The sequence below is a fragment of the Dasypus novemcinctus genome, chromosome 9 (genome assembly GCF_030445035.2).
Source record: "Dasypus novemcinctus isolate mDasNov1 chromosome 9, mDasNov1.1.hap2, whole genome shotgun sequence".
In the NCBI taxonomy this organism is placed as follows: Eukaryota; Metazoa; Chordata; class Mammalia; order Cingulata; family Dasypodidae; genus Dasypus; species Dasypus novemcinctus.
Genome location: NC_080681.1, coordinates 131,313,459 through 131,328,371, shown reverse-complemented (window position 1 = coordinate 131,328,371; position 14,913 = coordinate 131,313,459). Strand labels below are relative to the sequence as shown.

Below are 14,913 nucleotides of genomic sequence, written 5' to 3'. Positions count from 1 at the left end.
CCGCCTCCGCCTCCCACGCTCCCTCCACTGCGGCTCTGCGCCCCGGTCGCCCCACGCGGCCCCGAGCCCCGACAGCGAGTCCGCAGGCGCCATGGGCCGCGGGGCGCCCCCCGAGGCGTCGGGGACCCGCGAGCAGGGCCGCGGGCGGGGAGCCGCCCTGGGCGCCCTGTGCCTGCTTCCGCTGCTGCTGCTGGCCCGGCTGGGGGCCCCGGGGGCGCGGCCGGCCGCGGGCGGGGCGCAGGTGAGCGGCGGGAGGAGGCCGCGGCCGCGGGTCCCGTGTGCCCGGGAGGGCCGTGGGCCCCGGGTCCGGCTGCTGAGGGCGGGGGGGCAGCACGTCTGGGCCCGGCCCCGCCCACCGCGTCCTGGCCCTATTTGGGGAACTTTCCTTCTCGCCGTCAAAGGACCGGCGGGCGAGGGCCCGGGAGCGCGCGCCGCCCCGCTCTCCCCGCGCCCCGCCGCCCACCTCCTGCCAGCCTCTTCTCCCCGCCGGTTTTCGGGGATGGGGGGACCCCAGACACACTCGCTTCTCTTGAAGGGAGTGCTCACTGCGGTGCCGCCCGCCGCGGGGGTCTCCACCGCCGGCCTCCCCGGCTTCCCGGGCCCCCCGGCGCCCCGGCGACGGCGTTACACGCTGACCCCAGCCCGACTGCGCTGGGACCACTTCAACCTCACCTACAGGTGCGGACCCTGGGCGGGCGGGGGGGTGGGCGCGGCGGCCCCGCAGCCCCTGACCCTGGCCCCCTCCCAGGATCCTCTCCTTCCCGCGGAACCTGCTGAGCCCCAGCGAGACGCGGCGGGGCCTGGCCGCCGCCTTCCGCCTGTGGAGCGAGGTGTCGCCCTTCAGCTTCCGCGAGGTGGCCCCGTCTCAGCCCAGCGACCTGCGGATAGGTGAGCGCAGGCCCGGCCCGCCCCGGCCCGCCCCGGCCCCGCCGCCCCGCTCAGCCCGGCTCCCCGCAGGCTTCTACCCCGTCAACCACACCGACTGCCTGAGCTCGGCGCTGCACCACTGCTTCGACGGCCCCACGGGCGAGCTGGCCCACGCCTTCTTCCCGCCCCACGGCGGCATCCACTTCGACGACAGCGAGTACTGGGTTCTGGGCCCCACGCGCTACAGCTGGAAGAAAGGTGACCCGCCCGGCGGCCGTGGGGGGGGGGGCTGCGTGGAGGGCCTGGGGGCTGCCAGGTGGGGGTCCAGCCGAGCGAGGCGCCGCAGGGCCAGGCTGAGTCGGGGGAGCCGGCCCCGCCCTGCCCCGAGGGAGCGGGGCTGCGCCTGGGGGCGCCGGGTCTGCAGCGCTGGCCTCCGCAGGCGTGTGGCTCACAGACCTGGTGCACGTGGCGGCCCACGAGATCGGCCACGCGCTGGGCCTGATGCACTCGCAGCAAGGCCGCGCGCTCATGCACCTCAACGCCACGCTGCGCGGCTGGACGGCGCTGTCGCAGGACGAGCTGTGGGGGCTGCACCGGCTCTACGGCTGCCTGGACCGGCTCTTCGTGTGCGCGTCGTGGGCGCGGAGGGGCTTCTGCGACGCCCGCCGCCGGCTCATGAGGAGGCTCTGCCCCAGCAGCTGCGACTTCTGCTACGGTGACCGCGCCCCGCCCGCCCCGCCCCGCCCCTCCCCCGGGGGACGCGACACTGACGTGCGCCCCTTGTTTGGAGCAGAGTTCCCCTTCCCCACGCCGGCTGCCACCCCACCGCCCCCCCGGACGAAAACCAGGCTGGTGTCCGAAGGCAGGAACGTGACCTTCCGCTGCGGCCAGAAGCTCCTCCACAAGAAAGGCAAAGTGTCGTGAGTGGGCGCCGGGGGACAGCCGTGGGGGGTGGAAGCCGCACGGGGGCGGGAAGGGGAGCGGTGGCCGTCGCCCCTGCCCAGCCCCACCCTCCCCGCAGCTGGTACAAGGACCAGGAGCCCCTCGAGTTCTCCTACCCCGGCTACCTGGCGCTGGGCGAGGCCCGGCTGAGCATCATCGCCAACGCCATCAACGAGGGCGTCTTCTCGTGCGTGGTGCGCCGCGGCCGCCGCGTGCTCACCTCCTACTCGTGGCGCGTGCGCCTGCGGAGCTGACCGCGGCTGATAAAGGCTTTCTCTCCGACACCTCTGTCCCTTTCTTGGGCGGGCATGGGCGCCGGCCCGGGCAGCGAGGTGGCCCCACCCGCCCGCGTGAGCTGGAGGGAGCCAGGCACCCCTCCTTCCCCTCCCCGCAGTTTCCTGCCCGGGTCTGCTCAGCAGAGCTAAACCGTGGCCGAGCAAGGGCCCTGTGGGAGGGCAAGGGCTGTGCGGGTGGAGCCCAGGGGTCTGCTCGGAGGCAAGGAAGGCTCCCGGTACGGGTGGCCTGGGCCAGGCAGGGAGTGGGGTGTGGGCTCAGCAGGTCTCCGAAGCCTATCCTGATGGACTGTGGGGCGAGGGGACCCCTTGCCCCAGCCTGACCCTAGCAGCGCTGAGACCAGTGTGGGCCAAGGAGGGCCCAGCTGTGCCCACAGCCCCTTCTGCTGCTCGAGGCCAAGAACCCCCTGGTGCACCTCAGGACCCCCAGCACCCCTGGTCCCAGAGCGGGCAGCCTGGCTGGAGACGGCGGCTTCTGCCAGGGTCACCCCAGCCAGGCTCTGAGCTGTTACCGCCAGGGCCTGGCCCTGAGTGCCCCTGGCTCCCTGGAGCCCCTGGGCAGAGGCTGACCAGGTGAGGCCACTGCAGCAGGGGGGGCCAACGCCCCCACAGCCCATCTGCAGGCCGCTCTGGACCAGGCCTGAAAGGACAGAGCAGAGATTTTCCTCCAAGAATACTTTACTACACCTTAAAATGTGTAACAAGCTCGTATAAAACCTGCAGGGGCCAACCCTGCATGCACATGGGCCCTGCGAGGGCTGGGCAGGGCCTTGGGGCAGTGCTGGGCTGAGGCCCTGGAGATTAGAAAAAGGTAAAGATTGCCCATTTCCTGGGCAGCGGTGTCTGCTGTGGCCATGCGGGCAGAGGCCACACACACTGGTCACCCACAGCCGCCCTCGCCTCTGACCCATCGGAACACATACAGCCTTCTCCTCCACAAGGAAGATGGGATTTCATTCTACAAGTTTACCAGCCAAAATAAAATAATGTGGAAAACCAAGTGAGAACGACACGAGGAGTCCAGGACTCAAGCATCTCTGCCTGAGCTGTTGCATGGGCAGGACGCAGCCTCTGCAGCGTCCTCCACAAGGTCAGGCCCGGCCGCACGCTCCTTGTCCACTGAGCTGCAGCTCCACCAGGTCCACGTGTGGCATCCACACACGGCTCAGCTGGCCCTGAGTCTAGAACTTGAGGCTGAAGCCGGGGCCCGCAGCTGAGGCCCCCTGGTTGGTGGAGGTGAGGTGGAAGCCCGTCTCCTTCAGGTCGTCGTCACCCTGGGGGGCGAGTCGCACACCTCAGGTCCCCCCAGCGCACCTCAGGCCTCCCCAGCGCACCCCAAGGCCCCCCTAGTGCACCTCAAGGCCCCCCAGCACCCCCTGAGAACAGCATAGTACACCTCAGGACCCCCAGCACCCCGAGGACCCCCTAGTGCACCTCAGGACCCCCCAACACCCTCTGAGGACCCCCATTGTACCTCAGGACCCCCCTAGTGCACCTCAGGAGCCCCCAAGAACCCCCCTAGTGCACCTCAGGACCTCCCAACACCACCTGAGGACCCCTATTGTACCTCAGGACCCCCCAGCACCCCCATAAGGACTCCCCCACTTCCATAGCCCCAGCCCCTCACCAACTGGCTGTACCCCAGGCCTCCCTCGGGGGGCCGTGGACTGGTGCCACGCTTCACCCTCTGCTGCTCACTCTTGGCGGGCCACGTGGGGAACATGGAAGGGTCGATGGGGAGTGGGGTCTCCCGGAAATACTCGTGCTTGAGGCCGTCCTCAGCATTGACTCTCCGCCCGGGGTAGTAGGTCAGGAACCTGGGAAAGGACAGGGTGTCTGAGGCCAGCTTGGAAGGGCAGGGAAGGCCTTGTGGCGTTGCTGGGCCACCCCCAGTGGCTGGGCCCAAACGCCTGGGGCTGTGGCCCTGCTGCAGAGCCGGGGAGGGAGAGAGGCTGAATGTGAGGGCCTGTCCACTCCTTAGTGAGCCCCCAGACCGGCTGAGCAGGCCACACTGAGCAGGAAGGGCAGGCTAGGGCTTGGGGAGGCGCTCGGGACCAGTGGTTCCTGGAGCAAGCACACCAGCTCCCAGACCCACCGTGGCCTGCAGCACCTACTTGTTCATGAGGTCGAAGCCCTGGTCGGAGAGAAGGGCCCCGAAGCGCTTGCGAAGGTTGTTGTAGGGGTGCTCGGCGAAAGTCATCTTCTTGACTGCCGGCAGTTCACTGTACCCCGGCCAGATCTTCTCGCTGGGGGTTCCCAAGTCCTGGAAATACAGAGAGGTTCACAGCGGCCGGAGCCTGCAGGGAGGACCCAGCTGTTGGGATGGACACTGGCTCCAGGGAACCACCCCAGGCAGCCCTCAGAGTCGCAGTCGCCGCATCTCTGTGGTGAGGTCACCCAGACCAGGTCCCAGGCCCACCTTAAACACTTTATTAATCTGGTCAATTTCTGATTTCCCAGGAAACAGGGGCTTCTGGGTCAGCAGTTCTCCAAAGATGCAGCCCACCGACCACATGTCGATGGCCGTTGAGTATTCCTAGAAGCCCGAGGGACATGGCTCAGGGGTGAGGGTGGACAGAAGCCCCCCAGCCACAGGGTCCCCAACCCCAAAGTGCTCACCTTGGCACCCAGAAGCAGCTCTGGGGCGCGGTACCACAAGGTCACCACGACTGGGGTGTAGGCCTTCAGAGGGGACCCATACTCCCGCGCCAGCCCGAAGTCCCCCACCTTGAGGATGCCAGCGTGGCTCAGCAACAGGTTGGAGGTCTTGAGGTCGCGGTGCAGGATCCAGTTGTCGTGCAGGTGCTTCACCCCCCGCAGCAGCTGGATCATCAGCGTCTTCACCTCCCCTGGGAGGGCGAGAGGAGCGTCACCTCATGCCGATCGCCCCCACACAGAGACAGACAGCAAGCTGGCGATGCTCCCTCGCCCAGGAGACGGGCCGCCTGTGCGAGTCACGTGCTCCCAGAGCAGAGGTCCGGCTGCGCAGTGCCGTGGCCCACCTGGCAGGAAGGGCTGCCGCATGGTCTCCATCAGGCTCTTGAGGTCGTGCTCTACGTAGTTCATCACGATGTAGATCTTGTCCATGTTGCTGCCCACCACGATCTCCTACAGAGGGAGCAGGTGCCGTGGGGCTGGGGCACGCACCCCAACACCCAAGGGGCCTGCACCCCGACAGGGCGGGGACAGGGCTGACCACGATCTCCTACAGAGGGAGCAGGTGCCGTGGGGCTGGGGCACGCACCCCCAACACCCAAGGGGCCTGCACCCCGACAGGGCGGGGGGCGGGGCTGACCACGATCTCCTACAGAGGGAGCAGGTGCCGTGGGGCTGGGGCACGCACCCCCAACACCCAAGGGGCCTGCACCCCGACAGGGCGGGGGCGGGGCTGACCACGATCTCCTACAGAGGGAGCAGGTGCCGTGGGGCTGGGGCACGCACCCCCAACACCCAAGGGGCCTGCACCCCGACAGGGCGGGGGGCGGGGCTGACCACGATCTCCTACAGAGGGAGCAGGTGCCGTGGGGCTGGGGCACGCACCCCAACACCCGAGGGGCCTGCACCCCGACAGGGCGGGGGCAGGGCTGACCACGATCTCCTACAGAGGGAGCAGGTGCCGTGGGCTGGGGCACGCACCCCCAACACCCAAGGGGCCTGCACCCCGACAGGGCGGGGGCAGGGCTGACCACGATCTCCTACAGAGGGAGCAGGTGCCGTGGGCTGGGGCACGCACCCCCACACCCGAGGGGCTGCACCCCGACAGGGCGGGGGCAGGGCTGACCACGATCTCCTACAGAGGGAGCAGGTGCCGTGGGCTGGGGCACGCACCCCCACACCCGAGGGGCTGCACCCCGACGGGGCGGCTCACCCTGACGGTGACGATGTTCGGGTGCTGGGCCTTGAGGATGGTGTTGATTTCTCTCAGGGAGGTGATGGGAAATCCTTCTTTCTCCTTTTCCATCTTCAGCCGTTTGAGAGCGACAATTTCATCTGCGAAAGAAACAGTTTAAAAACAGGAACTAAAAAATTACTCTTATGAAAACATGTAAACTGCCAATATGTCTAATCAGGACCTGGCTTAACACATTCCTTGCCATTCCAGAGTACAGCTTTCTACTTACCTGGGAGCAAAAGTATTTGATTAGCACCAAGAAAAGCCAAGTTCATGGCATTCCCAGAATGGCTTTTTTCCAGAACTGCTCAGGAGAATTTGCCACTTATGTATGTATCGCTGCTGTGATTTTCATAAGACACGATAAACCGCAATGTTTCAATATACCGAAACCAGCCACAGGGATACCCAGAGCTGCGGAGGCTGGTAACACAGCTCTGCAAAGACGCCTCCAAAGGAGGAGTCCCTCGCAGCTTGCAGCTGCTGGCCACCCACTCTGGCCACAGGGTGCACACTGGCGCCAGCAGCTGCTCTACCCGTCCTTGCCTCCGTCTGCCCAGGTGCCCCAGGAAGCAGAGTGCACAGGTCTGTGGGGACCAGAGCCCAGTGCCCCCAAGGGAAGGTGAGGTCAGAGGCCTGCCTGGGAACACCTCTCATGTGTAGAGCCCCTTCCAGACCAGCTCTCTGGCAACCACATGGACCAAATCCAAATTCAGTGGGCTGTGCAGAGGCCACAGAGCAGAGAGCAGCGTGCAGGAAGCCCCACCCTCTGGGACCGGCAGAGCTGCCAGGCGCACAAAGCTTAGTGGGCGCCAGCTGCCCCTGCAGCCTTCCAGCACGTAGGTTTCCACATCTCACTTCCACCCTCTTTCTCACTGGGTCTGCCCTTTGTGGGAGCTGGGGCACAACCCACCTGTTTTCTTATCCTTTGCTCTGTAGACCACCCCGTAAGTGCCCTCCTCGATCCGATTCAGGCACTGGAACTCTTCCACACTCCGGCAGCCCTTGGGGAAAACATGAAGTGAGCCTGGCAAGTGCTGCAGGATGCTCTCGAACCCGCGCACGCCCTTGGTCCCACACGGTGCAGGTGTAGCCACAGCCTGCTCTCCTGCATCTTGGGGACACCCCGGGGGCGGGGGTGGGGCCGACAGCGACCTTCCCCTTTTCTGCCTTTCTCTGTTCTCTTCAGTGAGCCCCCCTGACCATGGAACAAAGACAGGAACTAAACCCGCCTGGGACGTTTTCATCCAACCACATGTCCTCGGCCCCACGTCAGTGATGACAAGGACATGCGCAGCCCACCTGGGCCCAGAGTGAGGCCCCATCTTGAGCTGGCGGTGCCTGGGGCTGCAGCTGCCCCCTCAGCAAGCCCATGCTCAGGTGTCGGAGAAACACAAAGAATGGGGTGCGGCCAGCTGCAGGGGCACTGCTGGGCAGCAGGATCTGCTGACCCGTCTCCAGTGGGGCTCGAGGAAGGGCAATGGGCTGTGGACACCCAGAACCCTGAGACCACTGGACACACCCCCTCCCAAATCCTTCATCTGCGGCCCATGCTGATTCCTGCCAGAAAACCGCATGCTTCTGCACCGACTCGTCACTACACCCTAACCTCAACTGCTTAAGAAGCCTTGGGGGAGCGGACTCGGCCCAGTGGTTAGGGCGTCCGCCTACCACATGGGAGGCCCGCGATTCAAACCCCGGGCCTCCTTGACCCATGTGGAGCTGGCCAATGAGCAGTGCTGATGCAAACAAGGAGTGCCCTGCCACGCAGGGGTGTCCCCCGCGTAGAGGAGCCCCACATGCAAGAAGTGCGCCCCGTAAGGAGAGCCGCCCAGCGCCAAAGAAAGCGCAGCCTGCCCAGGAATGGTGCCACACACACGGAGAGCTGACACAACAAGATGACGCAACAAAAAAAGAAACACAGATTCTCATGCCGCTGACAACAACAGAAGCAGACAAAGAACACGCAGCAAAGAGACACAGAGAACAGACAACTGGGGTGGGGGGGGGAGAAGGGGAGAGAAGTAAATAAATGAATTAAAAAAAAAAAAGCAGCAGCAGCAGCCCTGGCTACCCACCCAGGGCCTCGATCTGGGGTCCTGCAGGTCCAGCAGAGTAGGCACAACACCCTGCTCTGCAGAGCAGGAGACAGTGGCAAGGAGGGCAGGGGGTGCCCCAGCTGCCCTCTCCCCAGCCCCATGCAACCACCTGCCATGCTGCCGAGGACAAAGAAAGGCCCTTCTTGTGGGGGGTAGGTCTTATCAATCATCTGCCCTGACTTGACCCAGGGCTGATAAAAGGGGGCCCTGACAGCCGTGAGAGAAGACCCCACCGGGTCACAGTGCCCTCTGCAGCAGCTACAGGAAGAGCTGCATGCCCAGGGGGCTCTGAGTCTCCTGCCCGAGCGGGGACCAGGGTGGGGCTGTCTGGGGTACTGACCTGCAGGGCGGGCAGATACTTGGGCAGCTCCTGCCTGAGCTCGATGGGCGACAAGGCCGGGGAGCCGGGCACGTAGTCCCCCTCAGTCAGGGCGCTGCTCTGTGGGGTCCCCTCTCCCACATCTTCCTCCCCTTCTTCACTGTCCCCGGAATCGCGATCAAACCGTGACTCTGGAACTACAAGAGTTAAACCTGGTCACAGAACAGGATGAGAAGGGTCAAAGCTGTGCTCCTGGGGAGCAGATGTTGCTCAAGTAGTTGAGCGCCCGCTTCCCACACGGGAGGCTCTGCGTTCGGTTCCTGATGCCTCCTAAAAACAAACAAAAACAAATAACCAGCAAAACAAATGGAGAAATCAACTCAGGGGGAGCTGATGTGGCTCAGTGGTTGAGCACCGACTTAACTAGGTTCAATCCCCAGCCCTGATACCTCGAAAAATTTTAAAAAAAGCCTTCTTCCTGCCAGGGGGCTGTGTGAGCTGGGGGGTCTGTGGGCCGAGGTGTGTCCTCCACAGGCCTCCCTGAGCACTGGCTGCTCTGGCTGGTGGGGGCTGTGGGGCTCCAGGTGCACCAGGGCCATGCCCCGTGCAGGTACAGGTGCCCAGCAATGAGGACACAGCCCTGTGCTTGCCTGCCTGCTCAGAGAGACCATGTGGCCAGCTGCGTTGCAGCACCTCCAGCCTCCTTCCACGTCCATTCAGGAAGACAACGGTCAGTTAAAGCTGTTTCTACCCCAGGAACCATGGCCTCCCAAGTGGCCATGGCCCAGGCCACGGCGAGGCTGTTGGCCAGCAGCAGGGTGCTGAGCTAGTGACGCACTGCCCAGCTGCTGGCTCAGCCGGGGCTTCGGTGTAAAGCAGTCCCGATCTGGGAGGACGGCTGACTCCAATGCTGCCGGCCAGTCACGCCCACACCTGAGTGAGCCTGTGCGGGGAGGGCTTACCGACTAAAACGTGGTTCTCGCTCTCTCGCTCTCCGTCCTCACTCATTTCTTCTTCACTCACTTCCTCTGCAAGAGGAAGGACATGCCTGCTTGGTGAACAGAGCAGGTGGGCTGGGCTGGGCCCACGGCTGCTAACTCCTCAGCAAGACCAGCACAGGCCAACAGAGAGCACCGGGCGTTCTCGGTCGCCAGAGTGGGGCTCTCAGGAACCCAGCCTGCAGGGGCCCTGCCCCTGAGAAACGCTTTCTGATTAAGGCCTCATGTGCCGCCTACATTTCCTCAAAGCTCCACAAGACACTGCCGCGCTTTCACAACCCGATTTAAAGGCACGACTGCGTGTCCTCACCAGCCGACTGCTCAGAAGCATCCTCAGAGTTGCTCCCCGTCTCCTCCTCCTCCTCCTCCTCTTCCTCCTCCTCCTCCTCCTCTTCCTCCTCCGATTCTTCACTGCTGCTCCCCTCCTCCTCTTCCTCCTCCTCCTCCTCCTCCTCAGAACCGGACCCCGACTCTGCTTCAGAAGAGAGAACCGGTGTCACCGCTGCGGGCACGCCCCCTGCACGGCCAGGCGACCGCTGGGTACCTGAGGAGGACGCCGCCGAGCTGGTCTTCCTCTCGCTGTCGCTGATGTCCTGGAGGTCGGAGAGGGGGTCTCTTTCTTCTGTCTTCTCTTCTTTTACTGAAAAATAAACCATCAACGGTGTATTCAGGGAAACGTTTTAAAATGAGCCAGATACCACCACCCAAGAATCAGATGATCTTTTGTAAGTATAATGACTAACTAGTTTGTATGAAAAACAGCTCATCCACATATGCTTAACTGAAAAAACAACTCCTACAAGGACCAGTAAAGAACTTTTAAAATGTATTACATAAAAACATTAATGGGGGAAATGGACTTGGCCCAATGGACAGGCACATGGGAGGTCGGCGGTTCAAACCTGGGCCTCCATGACCCGTGTGGAGCTGGCCCATGCGCAGTGCTGGTGCACCCAAGGAGTGCCGTGCCACGCAGGGGTGTCCCCTGCGTAGGGGAGCCCCATGCGCAAGGAATGCGCCCCATAAGGAGAGCCGTCCAGCGCGAAAAAAAGTGCAGTCTGCCCAGGAATGGCGCCGCCCACATGGAGAGCTGACGCAGCAAGATGACGCAACAAAAAGAAACACAGATTCCCAGTGCTGTTGACAAGAAGACAAGCAGACACAGAAGAACACACAGCAAATGCACACAGAGAGCAGACAATGGGGGGGAAGGGGAGAGAAATAAAAAATCTTTAAAAAAACAAATAAAACCCATTAATGGTCCTTGTCATGACACAGAAGTACTTTAGTGAACATGTTATGTTAGTGCATAAAAGAAAACAAATCACATGACAGGCTTTCCTTCCATAAATTTTCTAAAGCAGCAGGTTTTATGCTCAAAAATTCCTCAGCACACCCGAGGCCAGTGACCTCGAGGCAGACAGCCCCTGGCTTCTGGGTGCTTCCTGAGCCTCCCCTAGGATGGGCCTCACCTGGCTTCCGGCCGTCTCCCAGCTCGAGCCTCTCCCGGGGTGGGCGGAGGGGGCTGCGGCTCCAGTGGCTGGCCTTCGCCTTATCGCCATAGTCCTCCCTCATTGTTCGATGATGTGCAGAAACTGGCACGCAGAGGACAGAGTGGCAGATGTGGCTGCAGCACCTCTTTCCCACAGAGCCCCCCAGGCCTGGCACAACCTCCCTCCCCCACATCGGTGCTGAAGGTGTTGAACCGGGCCTGCTCCGGGCTGTGTCCACCTGCACATGGCGGCCATGAGTGGACCCCGAGGAACAGCTTTTCAACCGACTGTCATTAGTCATAAAGGAAGGGGGAAGAAAGCCCCCTGTGGCATGTAGATGACCAGCAAACTTCACACGTCCACATCCTTGAGGACTGGTCCAATGGCGAAACATGGACACACCTGACAGCCTTCCGATGCAGGCAGAGTGCAGTGAGGGGGGGCTCCCACCACCCCAGGGCAGCTGCTGCGCTCACAGTCTCAGGCGGTGCCTGGCTCTGCCTGAAGAAAGCCTGCAAGCCCCATGCCTTTCTCCTCTGGCCACCTCACTAGGAACAGCCAACAGCGGGGGACTGCCCAGGGAAAGGCACCCCAAAGGAGGCTGAGCCTCTCCTGCGCCCCGGTACCTTCTGATACCTTCTCTCCTGGCCTCCCGCTCCTTGCGCCGCTCCTCAGCCCGCCGCTCCCGCTCCTTCTGCTCTCTTTGCTCCTTCTGCTGCTCCCGCATCTTGCGTTCCCGCTCTCGCTTCCTTTCCAACTGCTCTAGGCGGTCCCTGGAAGAAACACAGAATTTAAACCTTTCTAAATTCATGCAGAACATTTTCTTTGTAGTATCCTTGAACAGTTTTTGCTCAGATCGATAAACTGCCATTCTAGGTTGTTCAACCCAAAAAAGGCTTTTTAATAGCAGAAGTTGGGAAGCAGATGTGGCTTGAGTAATTGGGCCCCTGCCTCCTAGATGGAAGGTCCTGGGTTCAGTTCCCAGTGTCTCCTAAAAAGATGATGAATAGACATAGAGAGCAGAAACAACGGGGGCGGGCGCAGATATTATAAACAAATAAAATGAATCTTTAAAAGCAAAAGCTGCATACTCATTATCCTCAGAACACTTTCACGAACAACAAAAACATATATTACGAGCAAAGTAAGATAGTCACCTATTAGCTGGAAATGATTTCTGGTGGTAGTTTTACTCAACATGTCAAGATTTCTCCTATATACAACAAACCAATTTAAATCCAAATTTACCTCTAGATAAACTTTAATGAGCTAAAAAAGGGGTGGAAAAGCCTGTTTGGGAAAGGTCAAGGGGGAGAGCCACAGAAATTAAGCCCCGAGGACTGGTCTTAACCGCCTCCCCCTCCAGTCATTCCTTGCCCAGCCTGTCCTGGAAATTCAGCGAGCATGAGCGTGACCAAGGAAGGGCACTGGAGAGAGGTGCTCCACAAAGGCGGCACCGTGTTTTCTGGAGTACAGGGAATGCTATAACAGGGAGATGTGGGGTCCTCTAATCTAAGGAGGCTAGGCGATCAAAACCCTGTGATCAGTCACAGTTAACCAATTTTTCAAGTCCCTGTAGACAGCGAAGCCCAAACACAACTTAAAACATTTCTTACAAAGTACCATCAAACACCCAGAGAAGTGAATGCATGTGGACAGTGATGAGACTGAGCACGGCCTGCAGCTTGACTGATGTTTTTTTTTTTTTTAAGATTTATTTCTCCCACCCTCCACCCCAGGTGTCTGTTCTCTGTGTCCATTTGCTGCGTGTTCTTCTTTTGTCCGCTTCTGTTGTTGTCAGCGGCATGGGAATCTGTGTCTCTCTTTGTTGCGTCATCTTGCTGTGTCAGCTCTCCGTGTGTGCAGCGCCACTCCTGGGCAGACTGCACTTTCTTTCGCACTGGGAGGCTCTCCTTATGGGGCGCGCTTCTTGCATGTGAGCTCCCCTATGTGGGGACACCCCTTGTGCACATCAGCACTGCACGTGGGCCAGCTCCACACGGGTCAAGGAGGTCCGGGGTTTGAACCGCAGACCTGCCATGTGGTAGACGGACGCCCTGTCCACTGGGCCAAGTCCGCTTCCCCTGACTGATAGTTTTGAACTACTTCTGGAAGATGCCACTGCTACAGAGTGGGGAAGGGCACACGGCACCCTACGTGCTATCCTGCAAAGTCATTTCCAGATAAAGCTGAACTACAATTTACATACTATAATACTCAACCACTGAATTCAATGGTTTTTAGTACATTTAGGAAGTTGTGCAACCATCCCCACGACCCAGTTTTAAAACATTTCTATTGCCCAAGAAGACCTGTCCGGTCAAGTCTCCTCCTGCCCCCCCCCCCCCCCCCCCCCGCCCAGGCAACCCCTAACCTGTGTGGGAACTGCTCCGGTTTTCTGGACGCTGCATCTGAATGGTGTCTTCTGCACTGGCTTCTTTTGTTTAGCACGTTTCTGAATTTCAACCATGTTACAGGTGGGATCAGCAGCTCAATCATTTTTTATTATCAAGTAGTAAACAAGGAATGTCTCTCCATTTAGATATTCTAAAATTTCTCTCTGCCATGTTTTGCAGTTTTCAGTGCACAAGGTTTTTTAATGTTACTGAGAAGGGAATTTTCTTAGTTTCATTTTGGGCTTTCATTGCTAGTATATGGAAATATAGTTAATTTTTGTATGTTAACTCCTACCCTGTAAACTTGCTAAAGTTATAAATTCTAATAATTTTTTGTGAATTTCTTGGGACTTCCTGACAGGATCATGTAATCTCCAAGTAAAGACAGTTTCACTTGTCCCTTTCCAATCTAGATCCCGTAATTTCTTGGTTTTTGCTTTTTGTACTGGTTAGAAATGTTGATTAAAAGTGGTGTCAGGGAGTGGGTGCAGCTCAGTGGCTGAGCATCGGCTTCCCACGTATGAGGTCCTGGGTTCAATTCCCAGGCCCAGTACCTCCAAAAAAAAAAAAAAAAAGTGTCAGTGGGCATCCTTGAACTGTTCTTGATTTAGGGAGAAAGCAGTTAGTCTGTCACCATTACTATGTTAATGTGGATGTTTTTGGTAGATGTGGATGGCTAAGAGTTACATACCTCCCAAAAACAGGAAGGCCCCTCTGATGGGTCAGGGAAGGTGTGGCCAGCTGCATCGGGAGGCTTGAATCCTATTCCTGGAGGCCTTAACCAGAGGCGGGAGAGGAGCTGTGGCAAGGAGCACAAAGGCCGGAGGAGAAGACACCGCTCTGTGTACTGCTGTGGGGTGGAAATGCTAGGCACCCCCAGGACCGCCAGCCACAAGACACCCCAGGAGGGAGATGCCTTCCAGCGTCTGAAGCGGAGAGCCAGGAGCTCCTGCTGCTAGGCCAGTCCACCCGACGGGTTTCTTCAGCAGCTAGGAAACCACAGCAAAGCCACTGACAAGGCCACCAGCTTGGTGAAAGGTTTTATCATGATGAATTTTGGATTTTATGGTATGCTTTTCCTGTTTCTAATGAGATGATGGGGTTTTTTCCCCCTTTCTTTTTTTTATTAAAGATTTATTTCATATCTCCCCCCCCATCGTCTGCTCTCTACGTCCATTTGCTGTACATTCTTGTGTGTCTATCTGCATTCTCATCAGCAGCACTGGGAATCTGTGTCTCTTTCTGTTGCATCATCTTGCCTGGTCAGCTCTCTGTGTGTGTGGTGCCACCCCTGGGCAGGCTGCGCTTTTCTTTGCACGGGGCGGCTCTCCTTGTGGGGTGCACTCCTTGCATATGGGCCTCCCGTACGCAATGGACACCCCTGCGTGGCATGGCACGCATCAGCACTGCATGTGGGCCAGCTCCACACGGGTCAGGAGGCCCTGGGTTTGAACCCCAGACCTCCCATCAGTTTAGCCAAATCCGCTTCCCTCCCCTTTATTCTATTAATATGTAACATTATATAAATTATCTCCTAGTAAACCATCCTTGGATTCCTGGGATAATGTAATTAAAGATATGGTTGGATTTATATTTCCCTTGGTTCCTCTTTAT

At 59.8% G+C, this 14,913-nt stretch overlaps 2 protein-coding genes across 11 annotated transcripts in view; one reads left to right on the top strand and one right to left on the bottom strand.

The window, feature by feature from the left end:
* The first annotated feature begins 42 nt into the window (after nucleotides 1-42).
* MMP23B (matrix metallopeptidase 23B) lies at nucleotides 43-2,535 on the top strand. Of its 2 annotated transcripts, XM_058304668.2 has the most exons (7): nucleotides 48-241; nucleotides 536-678; nucleotides 749-888; nucleotides 958-1,125; nucleotides 1,307-1,582; nucleotides 1,661-1,787; nucleotides 1,889-2,091. In XM_058304668.2, exons 1-7 carry the CDS (start codon nucleotides 92-94, stop codon nucleotides 2,061-2,063), a joined length of 1,179 nt encoding a protein of 392 aa, XP_058160651.1. In that variant the 5' UTR covers nucleotides 48-91; the 3' UTR covers nucleotides 2,064-2,091. The 2 variants fall into 2 exon arrangements, with proteins under 2 accessions (XP_071073936.1, XP_058160651.1); XM_071217835.1 differs by lacking the exon at nucleotides 536-678 and having other exon boundaries at nucleotides 43-241; nucleotides 1,889-2,535.
* A 227-nt stretch (nucleotides 2,536-2,762) lies between these two features.
* The window catches only part of CDK11B (cyclin dependent kinase 11B), a 37,490-nt gene continuing 25,339 nt past the window's right edge, over nucleotides 2,763-14,913 (bottom strand). For 4 of the 9 annotated variants that reach the window (XM_058304652.2, XM_058304654.2, XM_058304655.2 and 1 more), the window contains 14 exons: nucleotides 11,540-11,676; nucleotides 10,883-11,005; nucleotides 9,955-10,050; nucleotides 9,721-9,885; nucleotides 9,375-9,440; nucleotides 8,434-8,609; nucleotides 6,908-6,998; nucleotides 5,971-6,092; nucleotides 5,105-5,210; nucleotides 4,722-4,951; nucleotides 4,522-4,638; nucleotides 4,217-4,365; nucleotides 3,730-3,919; nucleotides 2,763-3,376 (listed from right to left, as the gene is read on the bottom strand). In XM_058304652.2, coding sequence (XP_058160635.1) covers nucleotides 3,284-3,376; nucleotides 3,730-3,919; nucleotides 4,217-4,365; nucleotides 4,522-4,638; nucleotides 4,722-4,951; nucleotides 5,105-5,210; nucleotides 5,971-6,092; nucleotides 6,908-6,998; nucleotides 8,434-8,609; nucleotides 9,375-9,440; nucleotides 9,721-9,885; nucleotides 9,955-10,050; nucleotides 10,883-11,005; nucleotides 11,540-11,676 — 1,861 coding nt within the window. In that variant the 3' untranslated portion in view covers nucleotides 2,763-3,283. The remainder of the gene's footprint in view (nucleotides 3,377-3,729; nucleotides 3,920-4,216; nucleotides 4,366-4,521; nucleotides 4,639-4,721; nucleotides 4,952-5,104; nucleotides 5,211-5,970; nucleotides 6,093-6,907; nucleotides 6,999-8,433; nucleotides 8,610-9,374; nucleotides 9,441-9,720; nucleotides 9,886-9,954; nucleotides 10,051-10,882; nucleotides 11,006-11,539; nucleotides 11,677-14,913) is intronic. The other 5 variants (XM_058304653.2, XM_071217829.1, XM_058304657.2 and 2 more) reach the window with 4 other exon arrangements.